At 41.0% G+C, this 17,974-nt stretch overlaps 1 protein-coding gene across 1 annotated transcript in view; it reads right to left on the bottom strand.

Moving 5' to 3' along the window:
* pdia5 (protein disulfide isomerase family A, member 5) overlaps positions 1-17,974 on the bottom strand; it is a 97,657-nt gene that overhangs the window by 51,521 nt on the left and 28,162 nt on the right. Inside the window, exons 2-3 of the mRNA XM_015965905.3 lie at positions 14,818-14,944; positions 6,469-6,556 (exon numbers count right to left, since the gene is read on the bottom strand). Of these exons, the coding sequence (XP_015821391.2) occupies positions 6,469-6,556; positions 14,818-14,944 (215 nt within the window). The remainder of the gene's footprint in view (positions 1-6,468; positions 6,557-14,817; positions 14,945-17,974) is intronic.

Raw genomic sequence — 17,974 nt, 5'->3', positions numbered from 1 at the left:
TGGCTGCTTGTCATTTGCGATCTTGTTCTTTCAGTCAATGCTTAAGACCATTGGAGAGGACAGGGATGAAAACTGACAGGTACATTAAGAGCTTTGTTTTCTGTCTTAGCTCACTCTTCACCACAACAGACAGCCTTAAGCCAGGCAGACACCGCGACTTTTTAAACGTAGCGTTCCGCTCCAGCTCAAACTGTACGACTTCCTCATAGTGCAAATCTCACGAGTAATGTGCTCACACTGTACGACCTCAGGTGCAACCCGACTGCTCACACAAAACCTAAAATAGCAGTCCCTGTTCGAAAATAAGCACGCTCTTGGTATCAAAATGTGTCTTTAAAATTCACGAACATCATATGTGAAATCCACGGCACAAAACAAGCGGAATTAGAAAATAGCGTTTTTAGCCTCATTGACTTGCATTCTTTTTTTTTTTTGGTTCTTCCGGGACCCCTGATGCGGGACTGACTTAGGCTCCCTATAGCTGGTTAACCGTGTTGACGCATGTTTGCGCATGCGTCGTGAGCGGTTCTGGTACTTCTGGGTCACAGCCGCTCGCAGTGCCACTTCAACAATACCCTCACTAAGGACAAACAAAACATCAAACAGGCCAGAAATCCGTAACCCCCTGTCTCGTAACCCCCTGTATAATACACGACACTCAGCGCAAAACTCGCCCGGATCTTGTAGATTCTCACACGAGGGGAAAATGACTCAAAAAAGTAAAAAAAAGTTGCACAGTGTCCGCCTGGCTTTAGCACCTGCATCACTACAGATGCTGCCCCAATCCACCTGACGATTTCCTGCTCCCTTTATCCCTCACACATAAACAAGACCTCGAGATACTTGGACTCCTACACTTGAGGTAGGACCTCTTCCTAACCTAGAATCGGCAATTCACTCTTTTCAATTGGAGAACCATGTCCTCAGATTTGGAGAGGCTGATCTTCATCCCATCAGCTTCATAATCTGCTGGCTTTCTCACAAGTGTTGCACAGCTGTGCCTAGAAACTCTGTCCATAGAGGTAATAAACAGAGCTGGTAACAAAGAGCAGGCTCGGCGGAGTCAAACCCTCACCAGTAACAGGTGTAAATTGGGAACTCAGACAAGACTCACAGGTATAGGAACTGAATGGCCCTCAAGACAGACTTTCATGCCCTCTCCAGCACCCTAGCAAGAATAAAGAGTTGGTACATGGTTTCATAGCTAGGATGAAAAACAGTTTGCTCCTTCTCAAGCTGAACTTTAACTAGAACACAGAACTTAACTATTAATAATAAATGGTCCTAAACATCCTCCCAGAGGAACTCCTCCAATCACCCAACAACAGCTTGGTGATGAACAATGTCTTTTCCAGCATGATGAAGCACCAGGCCAGAAGACTAAAGTCAGCATTAAATAGCAACAAAACAACATTTCAGGTGCATGTTCTCCAGACCTTAAACCCATTCAGAATTTGTCCTCAAGATATAGATGGAAAAAACAACAACAAAACAAACACATTCAAACAAACTCCTGCACTGATGAAACTATGGGCAATTATAAGTCACGATTTGTTCTTGTATAGCAGGAAGACTGAAACCAGGAGAAGGATTGTATAAAAAAGCTTTGCTTTGCAAAAGCTCTGAGTGGCCTAGTGGTAGAGTGTCCACCCTGGGGCTGGGAGTCTGGGGTTTAAATCCATGTCAGGTTATACCAAAGATAATTTTTTTTACGCAGTTTAGTAAAAAAAAAAATTTTTTACCCGACATGTTTCAGCTAGTATCTCTAGCCATCATCAAATATTGCCGGTATTGGTGGCGTCACTTCCTTTTAGAAGAGTTTCATACAAAAAACTTTACAAATGGGACCCAATGCCTCCTCGATTATGTGATGAATAAAAAGGGTCAATTTTCACCATTGAACTGACACAGCATAACCTTTCATACAGGTCAGAGCTGCAAAGTCAAGGTTACACCAGCTGGAGGATCCAGATGCACAAATCAACCTTTTGCTCACTTGTTGTTCTTCAACGCAGACATAAATAAACTGTCATGGTCTCCATTTTATTGCTGGTTTTAGTTTTTGTAATGGATTAAAACCAGCACTGTAGTTTTTTTTTCTTATCTCTCACAAGACTGAATGTTTTACTACATCCACTCCAGTCTCTTCTAAATTTCAAGGGGCAGCCCATGTCTTGTTGTCTGTTCCTGTATGAGATCATCCATCTCACTGGTGGAACCCAGTTGGCCAACACTCAGGTCGCTGTCATCTGTTCAAAGTGTGCCATTCTGACATTGGTGGCTCACTTCCTTGGCAGGGCTGACAGTTCTCACACTGTGACATGCACTCTAGTCTCTTTCTCCCTCTGTCCGCCATCAGCTCTCAGCTGGAGCGAGTCCATTTGGGACGGTGGAAAAATATGCCAAACAGCACAATGCTTTGCTTCGGAGCCTGGCACTGGATCTGTGTCCTACAGTGATAACCCCGATTCACTCGAGCTCCCCTTGTGGGTTTCTGGGCACGTTTAAATCTCTGTTTAGCATTAGCACACACTCTAAAAATGTAGAAATGTTGAATGGAGAAGGGTTCCAAATGAACAAGGGTGGGAAACTACACACTAAAAAAAATGACAAGCCTATGTGGTAAAACATGGACACAAACACCTTTGACAATTTCTTCACACAGTTTATGAATTTAGATCTTTTCCTCTCTTCCTGTCGGCCTGGTTTTCAAACCTGGACAAGCTTGAGAGAGATTGTGAATGCTGGAATGAACACCAGGTGTCAAAGGAGGGTTGCTCCTTTCTCTTATTGTTTCCTGTGTTATCATACATCCTTTCCTCTCTGGTGGGGAAGAGGGTTCATGCAGCTGATGGGTTGACAGGTATGAAGAAAAGATAGCGGAACTGAGCAGTGGAAGGGCAAACAGAACAAAAAGCAAAAGTGAGGTCAGTTAGGGAGCTCGGTAAGTAGCACTCAGTAAAAATCTTTTTATCCTCTCAGAAGGAGAGAAGCAACAGTTAGTCGGCATTGTCCATGACGCGGACTAAGATAAAGTGTTCACCGAGATCTGTAGCATCTTAAACAGAGCATTTATGAGACAGAGCTGGTTACATGACCACAGAGATATATAGAACTGATGTACAATATGTGTGTGGGCCATTTAGTTTATTATTGTTATTACTAGTGAATGAAGAAAATCTGAAAAGAGAACAAACACCAGTATGAGTGAAATGGTGACTTGGACAGGCAAGGTGGAAGTGCTTCACTGAAAAATAACCAGTTGAATGCTGAACGTGCAGAGCTTTCTTTCCATGGCTGCAGCACTGGAAGACACAAACATCTGGAACATCCTGCAGCTGTGATGCAGGTAGTATGTTTTAGTGGGTAAAGTCAGTGTCGCTCGGCATCAGTGTTGGGAGTAACGCGGTACAAATGTAATTAATTACTGTAATGCATTGCTTTTTGCTGCAATGTGGTAATGTAAGGCATTACAGGGAAAGAAAATGGTAATATTTACTCTGTACAATTGTCAGTAACGCAGTAATTACAATGCATTTTTAAACCCAGAATCAAGATGTGGGTTTCCTAAAAATTCAAATTGCGGGAAGCCTGAAAAAAGATCCAGTATCCACATATATGACGTCATTTATGGACTCAGCTTTGCAGGCATTCTATGAGCAGAGAGGACGCAGCGGTAACGGCTCAAATACTCCACCTGCATCCTGCGCGCGGCCGCTGTTATATTCACAAAATGGCTCCACCAAAACAAAGTCATTAGTTTGCGATGGTTTATATCAGCCCATATTCTCTGGTACTTCATGTACTTTTCAGCTGAGTTCATAATCTGTGCCCTAGTGATTTCAACTCGTTGCTGCTGGAGCGCAGCTCATATTAAGCTTTTTTTTTCTTCTTGAGCTCGGTAGATCCCTTTGGCTGATTAGTTAGAAAGTAGGAAATCTAGGAAACTGTTTTTTTCTGGAAGACGGAGAAAACATGCAGCATGCAGGAAGGTTAGAGAGAGAAAGGGCAGGAAATTATTCAAATAAAACCAAGAAAACAAAACAAAGTGCTTGAGAAGAAAAAAAGTAGGCAGATTTATCCCCAATACACATTTTTACCAGTGAAAAGCAATAATATACATAAGCATTTTAATATTTATACTAGTGATAGAATCAGATCACCCCAGAAGTCAGTCCCACATCCAGGGCCATGTGAAGGCATTTGGGGACCAAGTCAAATGTAGGCTTGGAGCCCCCACCACCTCACTCCCTGCTCAGTTAATATAAGATGGCAGCGTGCTGAGAGTACAGATTGTTGTTGCTTTTATTTAATAAACAATCATTGTAAAGCACTGTTATTATATCTGACTGTTTTAACAGCAATCCTAGCTCAGACACCACATCACTTTCCACATATATGTCATGAGCTCACTGAGCGTCAGATTACCAGATTCATATTGAAGTTGTTTTGGTGAAAGTAACTTAGAGTAATGCAAAAGTAGTGTAATGCCTTACATTTTAAAATCAGTAATATTGTAATGTAATGAATTACTTTAAAATGAGGGTAACAAGTAATAAATTATGCATTACAGTTTTGAAGTAACTTGCCCAACACTGCTCAGCATCGTCTAATGCTGACGTTTGAACTGTGAACTTTACATCAGGGTCTCATGGACGATCGCTTAATGAGTATCATCTCAGTTAAATCTGCCAACATGTTTGGACTGATGCGACCCAGCAGACCAAAAACAGGAAGTTTCTGTTCAGCTGCAGCTGGGCAGCCCTAAACGTCTGAGCAGCCTCTTCTTCCCAAACATACAAACTCTTTACTGCACCTGCAAACCTCTTGACATCAGATTTCATAAACCGTCTATTACGTAGTACATCATCTATTTTATATCACATACATATGTTCTGATGATTTCATGTTTTTTTATTTCTTTATTTCCTGCACCACACACCAAAACAAATTCCTGGTGAGTGTAACAGTTGGCTCGGTGATTACCCTGATTCAGATTAAAGCAAATAGGAGTCGCTGTGCGGTCTTTGTCTCTGTGTGCGTAACATGAAAGTATATTAAGGTAAAGCTCCACTAACTAATGCTTAGTTTGAATTTGAAAAAGATCAGTATGTGGAAACTCTTAACAAGTATTTGGCACGAGAGCGGGCCTAAAAATTCATTACATCTATTAGAAAAACAAATTTGAATTTTATAGACTGAATGGAAATAGCATCTCCTAAGAAGTTTCTTACTCTTTAGTGATGCATGTATAAAAAGCTTACAGATAAAAACACAAATCTAACAAAGTTTTGTTCATTAAATACAAATGTTCACATTGATACAGGCTGTTAGCTTAGCTATGGGGTGGACCCTCCCACGTCTGCCAGTTTGGTATGTTGCAATTAACTCATTCACTGCCATTGACGACTAAAGTCGTCATTTTAGATCCAACCGTTCACTGCCAGTCGTCATTTGCATTTTTTTACTGTTTGGGCGTGGGAACGAGCCCCTGCGCTGAGAGAACAAACATCTCAGCTCTAAAGCCGGTCTTCATCCGCATTCGTCAAACGTCACGTGATCAGGAAGCAGAACATCCATGTGTTAGGAGATCGTTTTGGGCCGTTCCTGTAAAAAAAGTGAGGCGCGAACCGGAAAAGCGTCTGCCGATCACAACTCGACATGAAAGAACGGATAACGCTCGAAACACGCGGATTCTTCCTGATGTAAGAGGTGAGTCTCTGCCTTGTTTTGGTTGTTTTGGTTGTTTTGGCGTCGACATCATCCTAGTGCGCAACGTTCTGTGACTCTTAAAAAAACAGTAAAAGCGGTGAGAAACCCTGGCAGCGAAGGCCGTTAGCGATCAGGAAACGGCTGGCAGAGAATGAGTTAAAGAAGACATTGAATGTTTTGAATTTTTTAATTTATCAGAAACAAAGTTAAACAAATGTAAACTTAAATATATATTACATGTTGTTCTTTTGACCCAAAAACAAAATGAAGAGGAGTGTAAATTATATAAAAATAAAGAATAAATTGTAACTGTTTTTAGAGGGGACAATGAGTCACACAGTCTGTTGAGACCTCATGAAAAAGCCAAGAAAACTATCAAGAGGAAACCTTGGGAATGCTTTCACAAATGTAGTCATTCAGGGGGTGAAAATAGACAATATAGAGGCAGACATTGGAAAGCTGAAATGATATAAAGACATGTGCTGCACTAGACCCAGAGCTTCAATAGCCCTAATAAGTGTGAGACCATCATCCAGATTGTGCTTGTACAATAGAATCGCTACAACGAAGCCATTTACACTTCAGTGAAAAAGACATAAATTGCAAAGACGGACGACAGCGAAGACGTTTTTGGGAGGAGAAAATTGCTCTGCCTCTTTACAGGCTGTCAGAAAATTCCCCGGACAAAAGAGGTTGTAATGTTGAAAAGGGCAGGAAGAGGTTTTTTTTTTTTTTCTTAATTATCCCTTTACTTACCCACAGTTGACCCAGGCTATAGTGCCCTGGCCTTTTACCGTCTGGGCCACACTGGATAGCAGCTTTAGGTGGGACTCCCCGGATGTGGCTGTGGACAGAGAATACAGAGATTAACCTTGTTACCAGAGACGTTCCATAGCTCGGGTTTGACCAGAGACGCTGGTGGCTGTTATTTTCAACACCGAGTTAAAGCTGAGCTCAGGGTTTTCCTTAAGCACCAAGTACAACTTGGACTTCCAGCGACTTGGAGGTTTGAGGCAAAATTAATAAATGTGAAGTGTTAATTGATCCACTAGGCTGCTTCCTGCTTAATGACCATTTGTACCATAAAAAAAAAGAGCGCAAAAGGTAAAAGTTTTGTCATTTCACCAAACATGTAAAAAGCACAGACCTTACAGTAAAACTAGGGATGTGAATCTTAGAGCAACTCACGATTTGATTTGATTCCGATTCTTGGGGTGCAGATTAGATTCAGAATCGATTCTCAATTCTCAATTTAAATCGATTCACAATCAGTATTAACAAAGAGTGTCAGCTCCAGGATGAACTACTTTGTTGTACAAGTTAGTTAAAGCTATGGGGCATTTTTATTTGACTTTAAACTGGTCATGCTCCAAAAGTTCAAATTTACAATGTAAAATAAAGTGATTCTAAAACTGTAAACAGAAGCAATCTTTTGACCAAAGGGCAACATTTATTTTTGCTTACCTTGTAAAATTTTACAAATCTGTAGTTACGTAACAGTAGCTTTGAAAGTAATACGGTAAAACACTTTTCAAGTATGTGTAGAAACAAGTTACATGAGTAATCCTGAGTACTCATTTATCAACTCAGAAAATAAATATGAGAATATCTCAAATTTCTGAGTATGGAAAAAATGACATTCAAGTGCCCTCTTATCAGCAGATTCAAACATAAATCATCTCAATTCATGGGACCACAAATGTAAACCGAGTACTGACTCTCCTAACAAAGATCCAAAAAGTGCATCTCAAACCTGTAACATGCCAAATATTTGAGTTCTTGGAATCGATTCTGAACCTTTGTGAATCGATTCTGAATCTTTATTAATAAGAATCCCGATTCAAACTTGAATAGATTTTTTTCAGCACCTCTAAGTAAAACCAAAGTAGTTCTGCAGTTTAAGTCTAGTGATGCACCAATATGAAATTTTTGGGCCGATACCGATATCCGATAATAATCACTGTTATGGCCGATAACTAGGGGTGCTCCGATTGATCGGCCACAGATAATTATCGGCCGATTTTCCTGCAAAAGTGTGTGATCTGTGATCGCCGATCACTGCCTTTCATTTCCGATCTGGCACTTACTCTTCCCGGCCGGTAGTTCACCCTTCCGCTTCTCCCCACTTAGTGCGCATGCGCGTGGCGGCAAACCCGCAAAGACAAACATGTCTGCCGTGTGGAACTTCTTTTCGGTGTGCGAGAGTGATATTAAGTTTGCGTCTTGCAACACTTGCAAAGAAAACATACCCCGCGGAGGAAGCACTTCAAAAAAATTCAACACAACGAATTTGATCCGACATTTAAAGACTAAACACTTGGCGGAGCATGGTGATTTTTTGAGGCTCACCGCAGACAATGAAAAGAAGCCTGCTAATGCTAATGCAGCCACAGTCAGATGGCAGCTAACGCAGCCGACGCTTGGAAACACTCGCCCATATGAGCGCGACAGTCAAAAGGCTAAGCAAATTACCCGAAAAATCATCGAGTTTATTGGACTAGACGACCAGCCTTTTTCAGTTGTGGAAGACGCCGGATTCCGCCGACTACTAACCCACTTGGAACCTCGCTACATGCTACCGGGACGTAAATATTTCGCCGACGTAGCCCTCCCAGAGCTCCACCAGACAGTGTATTCTTTCATCGAGGGACTCCTTAAAGAAAGCGTCTCATCCTCTGTGAGTTTCACTAGTGACATTTGGAGCTCAGATGTCAGTCCTGTGTCAATGCTGAGCTTAACAGCTCACTGGATAGATGCAGACTTTCAACTTCAAAGAGCTGTTCTGCATGCCCAGGAGTTTTCCGGTTCCCATACTGCGCTAGCTTTAGCAGCTGCATTTGAACAAATGTTTCAAACATGGCATATTCCAAAAGATAGGGTACATGTGATACTAAGAGACAATGCCAGAAACATGACGAAAGCTATGGCAGATGCTGGGTTACCAAGTTTGGGGTGTATGGCACACACCCTGCAGCTGGCCATCCATGATGCTGTGCTGTCACAGCGCAGCATAAGTGACAGTATTGCCAAAGGGAGACGCATTGTGGGACACTTCAGGCACTCTCCATTAGCATATGCAAGACTTCAGAGTGTACAAAAACAACTGGGACAGCCCACCAAAAGACTGCAGCAAGATGTCAGCACGAGGTGGAACAGCACCTATTATATGCTCCGCAGCCTCTTGGAGCAAAAACGAGCTTTGGGCGTTTATGCTGCTGACTTTGAGCTACCTGCTACCTTTACATCTTCCCAGTGGGACCTGATTGAAAGCACAACACTACTCCTGGAACCCTTTGAAGAGCTGACTAAAGAAATATGCTCATCAACTGCATCTGCTGCTGATGTCATACCCTCTGTGCTGGTTTTAAAGCGCCTACTTGCCAAAGATGCTGCAGCAGATCATGGTGTGAAGACAACTAAGGCCACATTGCTGGAAGCTGTCTCCAAAAGATTTGCTGATATCGAAAAGGAACCTCTCTACAGTTTGGCCACCATCATAGACCCAAGGTGAGAAAATTATAAAATAAATAATGCTGAAATGTAAGCATTTACGTATCCATAGTTAATTATTTTGTTTTCAAGTTGCCAGAAACTACAAGTTTAATAAGAAATGAATGTGATGTCCCCCCACCCCTATTCTAGGTACAAAGACAAATTCTACTCTGAAGACGCAGTCAAGATCGAGACACACAGACAGCTTCTTCGTCTGATCACAAAGGCCTCTCAGAGGGACCCAAACCAAGAAGCTGAAGCCAGCAACACAGGACCACCAGCAGAGAAAGTGCCACGATCAGGATCCTTTTCTTCCATGTTCGGTGAAATCCTGGCAGAAGAAATCCCACGGCAGGCTCACACTGACACTCCAGCAGGACCAGCACCATCAGAGATGATTGTCTATCTCTCAGAGCCACCCATCCCTCGGAGTGCATCACCTTTGGCATTCTGGAAAACTAATAAGGAGAGATTTCCAGACCTTGCTAAAGTAGCTCAAGCCTACCTGTCTGCACCCTGCACAAGTGTAGAGAGTGAGCGATTATTCAGTGCTGCATCCAACATTTTGGTAGATGAACACAGGAATAGACTCATGAATGAAAAAGCAGAGATGCTCCTCTTTATTAAAAAGAATCTTCCCATGATGCTTCTCAACAAGTCAAACACGTCATAAATATTTAGCATACACAAATGCTGTTCAACATGTTTCCCTGTTTAAAGCAGTTGCACTTTAAGTTGTGCCAGTTTTCTGTTTCAGGGTCTTTAGGACCATATGTATGTTGTTCGAGTGACAAATGGGCTATTTTATTTACCTTGTGAAACAGTCATATTTATTTTATACTTTATAAGAAAGTGACAAATGTGCTATTTTTTTTTTTACCAGTACCTTGAGAAACAGAGTCATGCTTATTTTATACATTATAAGAATGGTAAGCACTTTCATTTTTGGTATAACAATAAACAGAGTTTGATAATTCATGGCCTCAGGTATTTTTGATTTTGTAAGTTATAGTTAATAGAATACATGCTCCATTTGAATCTGAATGTATCCTTGGTTACTTAATTTGATTTAGGCGGTGATGTGAGATATTGACTTTTTTTGCACTATTTGTAGCCTAAAGAGAGCCTTAATGTTTTCAATTTCTTATAAATTGTTACTGATATTACATAATTTGACGTGAAGTAAAACCATGTTTTTTCTGAATTAATATGTAACACATGCATTAGAACTCACCATAGCTAAATGAACAACTTACAGCCAATCTATGTAATTGGTATCGGTAATCGGCTGATCGGCCATGATCGGCCTCTTGGCTGATCGGTATCGGTGATCGGCAGATTAAAACCTGATCGGAGCATCCCTACCGATAACCGATATTTGCTGATATCGATAAACTGACATTAATGTTTCTAAAACCAGCAGATTTTGTATAGATTGAAAATTACTAAAGCTGAATTTACATTATGTACACACACCACACTCATTTACACTTCTGAGATTATTACTATCACTGTCACATGACTAAACAAATACAGATCCCCCCTCACCCTCAGAAACAGATAAACAAATGGAAACAAGGTGGAAAACATATCAGTTGTTAATATCGGTCCAGTTTTATTTATCGGACAGATGCCGATATTTTAAAAACTGACTAGCATTGGCCGATACCGACATTGATGCAGATATATTGTGCATCCCTAGTCACCAACTTTGCATTTTTGATTAAACTGGTGTTCCCTGCAAATACGATCTGCCTTCATGAGACCAGCAAAGATGCAGCATCCTGAATAATCCTGGAGCTCATATGCAGCTCTGCATTCCTGTCAGACGTTATCACCTTACACTAGCAATAATTCCCACTTCACACGGGAAGCATCAGCGATGCGGAACGGCAACACAATGTCACAGCTTCAAATAGAACTCATTATAGTCTAGGGGGTGATTCAAACCAGCTGCGCCGTGGAAATTTTCAGGCGTGACACTAAAGCGGGCGAGACCATCATCCACTGCTAACAATATAGGATCAGGTTCTATATTTGCCGCAGGCCCATTTCCACAGTTAACATAATGCTAGACAGGAAATCACACACGGTTTCAGAGTAAAACCTCCTGTAATTTTCAAAATAAAAGACTATTGCAGCCATGCGATTTCATATCGATTTAGATTACGTCAAAAACACGAGACCTAACGGCTTACATACTCCCAGCATCGCTAGAGAAGTGCAACTATGTGTTTTCATGGCTTTAGTCCTGACAGTGGAGAGGAACAACATCATTTATGACATCAAACAGTAATATCAAATGTGAGCTCTTTCTTTTTGATGTAATGGCGGATGGAATAAACAAACCGTGACCTTTGAAGTCTCGAGGGATTTTGTGATCTCACGAGTCCAGCAAGGAGCACGGCGGAGAAGCCGCTCTGCGGCTGAGATTCTGCCGGTGTGTGCTGCCACGCAGCGAAACTCGAGAAAAAACCGCTCTGCGCCGCTGATGCCTCCAGCGTGAAGTAGCTTTGCACACACGTTTCGCTTAAAGATTAAAATAAGTTCAATTTACTGACGTTTACATCCAAGTTCTCATGGATTTGTTAATGCGGTACTACATTACTAACATATTCAAAAGCTGCAATTCAAGCACAAATTGATAAAAGGGAAAAAATTAATAATTAATAATCTCTAATTTCCCTCTGGGATTAATAAAGTATCTTTGAATTTGAATAAAAAGACGACTGCTTGGTGGAACCGGTCCTGTGAGTTCTCTAAGCCCTTCAGAGTGCAGATTCAGGTTACATCCGTTTTCCTCTTACAATAATGCCGATCAGGACTGAAGGAAGAGTGAAAGCTTGAATAAACCTTGGCTGAATGCCGCTCACTCATTCTAGACAGCATGGAGAGTTTAAACTATTAGAAACCGTGAAAATCTCCAGTGGAAAAGACTAAAGGCAGCTGTGGTGTACACTTCTTTATCTCTATTAGCAAGAAGGAAAACAGTCTGCACCAGCTGTAAGCACACACTGTCTATTATCGCTGATTTATATCAGATATGGCAAGCAAAGTAGATTATTTTGAGTAAAATAAAGTAATATTCAACTCCCTGTGAAACACAATTCATCATTTTTATATTTCTCTGAAACCAAATGTGTTTTATTTACTGTATAAAAGAGAAAATTCCTCTCGGTGCTTCAGGTCAAATGTATTTTTAGATATGAAGAAACAGCAATGACTCCCCAGGGTATCACATCAAACAGGATTGGTAACAAAAACAACTGACAGCCAAGGATCTGTCTATGACCAAATATGGAGCAGGAAACAAGCAGATCCTGACTGGTTATTGGAACTGTTCATTCCTGGTATTAAATAGCATCTTGGGTAATCCAATCACGAGTCAGGTATGAACATCTGCTGAGACATTAGGAAGTGCCCAACATTTACCACACACTCAAAATCAACACCTGAAATGAAACAAGTGATAAAACGTGGGATGATAATCTGGATTGACAACTCTCTAGTGTCTTAAATATTATCTGCCTGTGTGAAGGAACAGCTACTGACTAATCAGAAACCCAACTCAATATGCGGAAGACAAATTCAGTGAGCTTATGTAGGCTGGTGTGTGTCATAACTCATATAATAAATCTGTGGCTGCCGGGCTCTGACATTCCTCCAGTGCAGATTCAGTTTCCTTCCTTCCCAGCCAGAGTGCATTTCTCATCCTCTTACAAATCTGTAAATAAACATAGAATGAAAACTCTGGGGGGCATTAGGGATTCTCCAATGTGTGGGAAGAAACTATTTACGCTGTGTAGCGTCGTTTACCAGCTAAGCTCCAATTCTGTACAATAAGTATTTCCTCATTACGGAGACACAACTACTGTGATCATCCCCGTAAAGCAATCAGCAGGCAAACAGCCATTTTAAATACATTTTAAGAGACTGTGGTGGAAAGTTTATTAATTATGCAGAATTAGATGTAGGGAAAGTGCTTCTGCACAGCATCGCTTTTTATTACAACGTGATCAAAAGAGAAGCGATTAATGTAGTTCAAAGGCTGATGAGCCACAGATGAACTCAACAGTTATCAGGAGCACGTTCAGTTGTCTAGTTTAATAAGCAACGTGAAATGAGACCATCATGCATCACAATCGTGTCTTTACTAATTACTCATCACCTGCATTTAAATTTCACCTGCTGCATATCTAACATAAAATGGCAAATGACCTGTATTTAGCACCTATTTAGGGTTCTACAACCCCCCAAGGCACTTCACAACCCAGTCAACTACCCTTTCTCACACACACACACACACACACACACACACACACACACACACACACACACACACACACACACACACACACACACACACACACACACACACACACACACACACACACACACACACACACACACACACACACACACACACACACACGTGGGGATGAACTACTGTGTAGCTAGCCACAGCTGCCCTGGGGCGCACTGCCATACACAGGTGCCACCCGTCCCTCTGACCACCACCAGCAGGCAGAGTGGGTTAAGTGTCTTGCCCAAGGACACAACAGTAGCATCCTCTGGTGGGAGCCGGGATGGAACCTGCAACCTTCTTGTAGATAATTACCATCCCACACGCAGCTTCCTGAACAGCTACTGTTTACAGGTAGTTTACATCCTAATAGCAAGATGAAATGTAGCCAAGACCAAAGTGTATTGCTGTTATCTCGAAACAGCTTCAAACTCCTAAATGTCATAGCACCTCATCTGATGCTGCTTTATGAACCTTTTTACAAATTTAAATATCGCCAGTATCAGCTAATCAGGTGCATCCAGGGGTAAAGTCGAGCAGGAATTAACTGATAGATGCATCTAATTCAAGTCTGACACGGGTTATAAACTAACATTAGCATGATGAGCTTTAAAATGTGGCAGAGTAGAGTTGTAATCAGACAACTTGTTGATTACCTTGCCAGCAACCACTGCCCCCCAAACAATTCAGGTTTATTTCACAGCAAATGTTAAACAGCTAATAAATACAGAAAATATAGCTATTGTAGAATTCATGGACCTGAAAAAAGACCACTAAATTCTTCGAAATTAACTTGAAGCATTTCTTTTCTCAGATGGGGCCGCTGCATGCTTTCAGTTTTATCTTGAGCATAGAGAAGCAATGGGTCGGATCTATCAACTCTCAACTATCTAGCGTTGATTTATATATTAACGACTTTACCCAAAAGTTGCAGAGGACCCAAGCGTCAAATGTATGCAGATGACATTTGGTTTTGTTTGCAAAACTGCCCCTGATGGCTGCAAAGATAATGTCAAAATACCAAACCCTAAGCCTAATCATTTGACTTTATACTATAAAAATTAAGTTTCTTTGTGCTTTTTGTGGAAACCTCACGAAAAATCTGGAGATCTGAATCAACCAGCACACACAGTGCTCTGACAACACCAATTAGTCAGACTTAAACTGCATTTGTCCAGACAGAAACTGTAAAACAGGAAATATTTACAACTTTTACACGTAAACTTTCCAACAAGTATGATGCACTGTTTGATGAACTAATTTCCATAACCTCTACAAACTGATTATGAGTGGGTCCATCTCATTCTCACCTGTCTTTGTGTAGAGCACCAGAACATTGGTCCTCGTCCTGAGCAGCTTCTTGAAGTCTTTGTGGTCGCTGACCTTCTCTATAAGAGGTGAGACCTTCACAGCTTCCAGCAACGACAGCAGGCACACCTGATAGAACACACAAAAGTACAGCTTCAACACAACCAGGCATAGGAATGACAAGGAGACAAAGAAACAACAATTCAATCTTAACCATTAATTACACTGCATATGAAAACAGCTGAAAACTCAATATCAGATGCTGATGATCGTGCAAACCTCAGATGCTGCTGCATTGAAAATAAGTACAATATACTACCAAAAATAACTGCACAGGCTGAAAAACACTTAGGGGAAATTATGGTCTGTTCAAACAGTTTTCTGTTCAACCCAAAAAGCCGATTAAACCTCATTCAATGCATAAACATGATCTATAAGCTCTGAGCCAAAGGTCATTCATAAATTTATTGAGGCAAAGCAGAATAATCTGCTGTGGTCAAACAAATCTGTTTAAAACTACTTTTGTGCTTCATAAAGAATGTGTGTTCTAGACAAAAAAGGCAAGGGTGCATAAAATAAACAAATGTCAGTATAATTATTTAATTCAGTGAAAGTAAACTAAAGTGTTTTTAAAAAACCAGAGCATCCAGAATGCGCTTATAAGCACACAATCGCAAGCAGCGCTGTGTGTTTGATGCCAGACGGTCCGCTGCACAACATGTTCCGAGTCTGACGGCCATTTCAGCTGCCATCTTTTCAGCTTGGTTGGTTCCCAGCTAACCACCTATTAACCGTTAAGGGGAGTCAAAAACTGGTTAAAGAAATTTTGGAAAATGCGAATCCCTAATTGAAATACAAATGTCATGTCCTTTAATCGCCACACTGTTATTTTGTGGGTAAGGAGTTCAATGCAATCTGTTATTTAGCATGTAGTTCAAAAGTTCAAGTAGTAAACTCACCTTCCTGTCTAACAAACCAATTATGACACTGAAATTATGACAAAGATGTCTAATCTACAAACATAAAGTATGCTACTTAGGAAACTTTGAACTAATTGTCATAATGAACTTAACTCAAGACACTGGTGGGTAAGGTTTACTTGTGATTTGATGCTATATAAATCAACTGAACTGAATAGACTACATTATTCTACAAAAAAGTAAAAAAAAATAACCTGACATTTAGCAATGGCTGTTTAAAGGATCAGTGGACCTCAGTACCTTTATTATTTCACAAAACAGTCAAACTTTAGAGTAAAGGAGCTCTCATATATTCACTGATTTGTTTCCAACCAGTATGGTGCAACAAGGCAGGGTGCTGCTAATAATGATAACCTGGACCAAAGGCAGCTTCAAAGACGTCAACAGGCAGGTACACGAGCATCATTAGCCTGAATGGATCCTTTGCTTTACAAACACTGGTAGTTGAGCTAAACTGTGTGAAACATCAAATACAGGAAAAAGAGCCCATACCACGAGGCCTGCTCTTTAATCAAAGGTGAATAAAGAACATTTAAAAATGCCTGATTACACTCCAGCCATATAAATTCTAATTGTCTCAGCACCATCACCATTCATTAAAAAGTCCCTCATTTCTGCCTACAGGGAACTAAATTCGACACCAAACATTGTCTGCTCGCTCAACGGATCCAGCCTGATGAGTGATTTCACCCGGAATAAAAACAAGCACCTGTCAGGCTCATTTTCTGTTTTAATTTTCAACTAGCTGATCCTCCGAGGTGTGAGTGCTGTGAATCTCAAGATGCTACAATTTGCATATCAGTCATTTTTTTTAAATTACCACAAAAAAGCTGAAGGGTTTAAAAGAACTAAGATAAAAAAGGAAACTTAACTTACAGTTCATTTAAACACTGTAGATCTAAAAGCTGCGGTGCTGGTTAAACAGTCATTTCTGCTAATAACTGGTGGAAATATCTTATCTTTGCTCAAGTGGTTCAGTAGATGTATGTTAATGATAAACTGTCAGATTTCTATGGGACCCGTGGCCCTTAACTAGAGGCTGGCTAGGTTCCATGAAAAGGTTCTGAGGCAATGGAGGCAAATTTTAAAAAGGTGTCAAGATTGTCTTACACATTTCATCTGGAGTAGTAGTCACCTAACTGTAAAGCTTATACCATATTTTCCGGACTATAAGCCGCTACTTTTTTCCCACGCTTTGAACCATGCGGCTTATAATGAGGTGCAGCTTTACTGAAGATTTTTCTTCACCTGCAGGGGGCGCTTTAGCAGAAAGTGAAACAGGTGGAAGTCAAAAGTGGAAATCGAAGAAAGTGCTCATTTTAATTTAGCACGTGCAAGCAGCCGGCACGACAAATATTTTTTTTTCATATCCATACCCCCTCATCATGGTAACTACACGTATGAGTTCATATGTTGCCGCATTTAAGTTGAAGGCCATCGATCTGGCAGTAAAGGAGGGAAACAGTGCTGCCGCACGTCAGCTTGGCATGAATGAATCCAAGGTTCGGCGCTGGAGACGGCAGCGGGAAGAACCCATTCAAGCCAGCTTCACCCGGGATGATGACAGCAACAGCGACACTGACATCGCCACAGAAAAGCTATGTGACGAAGCTCTTCTGAGGCTGTTCAACTCCGACACTGAAGAAGAGGACTTTAATGGCTTTAGTGTGCAAGAGGAAGATGAGAGCGAATGACTTCTTCTGGTAGGCAAGTGTGTTTTATTTACTAACCAGGCATGTTTTGTGTGCAGTTTTTATTTTCTAATCATCCAGGGCTTATTAATGCTGTGTCAGCGCTGTTCTTTTCTTCTAAACATGCAGATTACCGGTAATAACGTGTCAGTTCTGTTTTTATTTTATAACCATCCAGAAATGTGAATGCTATCAGTGCTGTTTTCTTTTCTAAACTTGCAGGCACGTTCACCCGTGTTTAAAATTCATTTTGTTTAATTAAAACAACAACGAAAAACCTCCGTGTAGCATCTTTCTGTCTAATTATCTTATGTTATGGTCATACATGCGCTGTGCGCCGGAGACCTGCATGTGGCTGCTGCACCGCCGCTTGTATTCGAGTGTGGCGTGTGTGTGTAGAAAACCTTTTTTTGTTGGTGTGACTTATATTGAGGTGCGCTCTATAGTCCGGAAATTACGGTACTTCTCTGTCTGCGTCGGGACGGACG

The sequence above is a fragment of the Nothobranchius furzeri genome, chromosome 14, assembly GCF_043380555.1.
Source record: "Nothobranchius furzeri strain GRZ-AD chromosome 14, NfurGRZ-RIMD1, whole genome shotgun sequence".
NCBI classification, from domain to species: domain Eukaryota; kingdom Metazoa; phylum Chordata; class Actinopteri; order Cyprinodontiformes; family Nothobranchiidae; genus Nothobranchius; species Nothobranchius furzeri.
The sequence above is the reverse complement of the archived record's forward strand: the minus strand, read 5'-3'. Positions and strand labels throughout refer to the sequence as shown.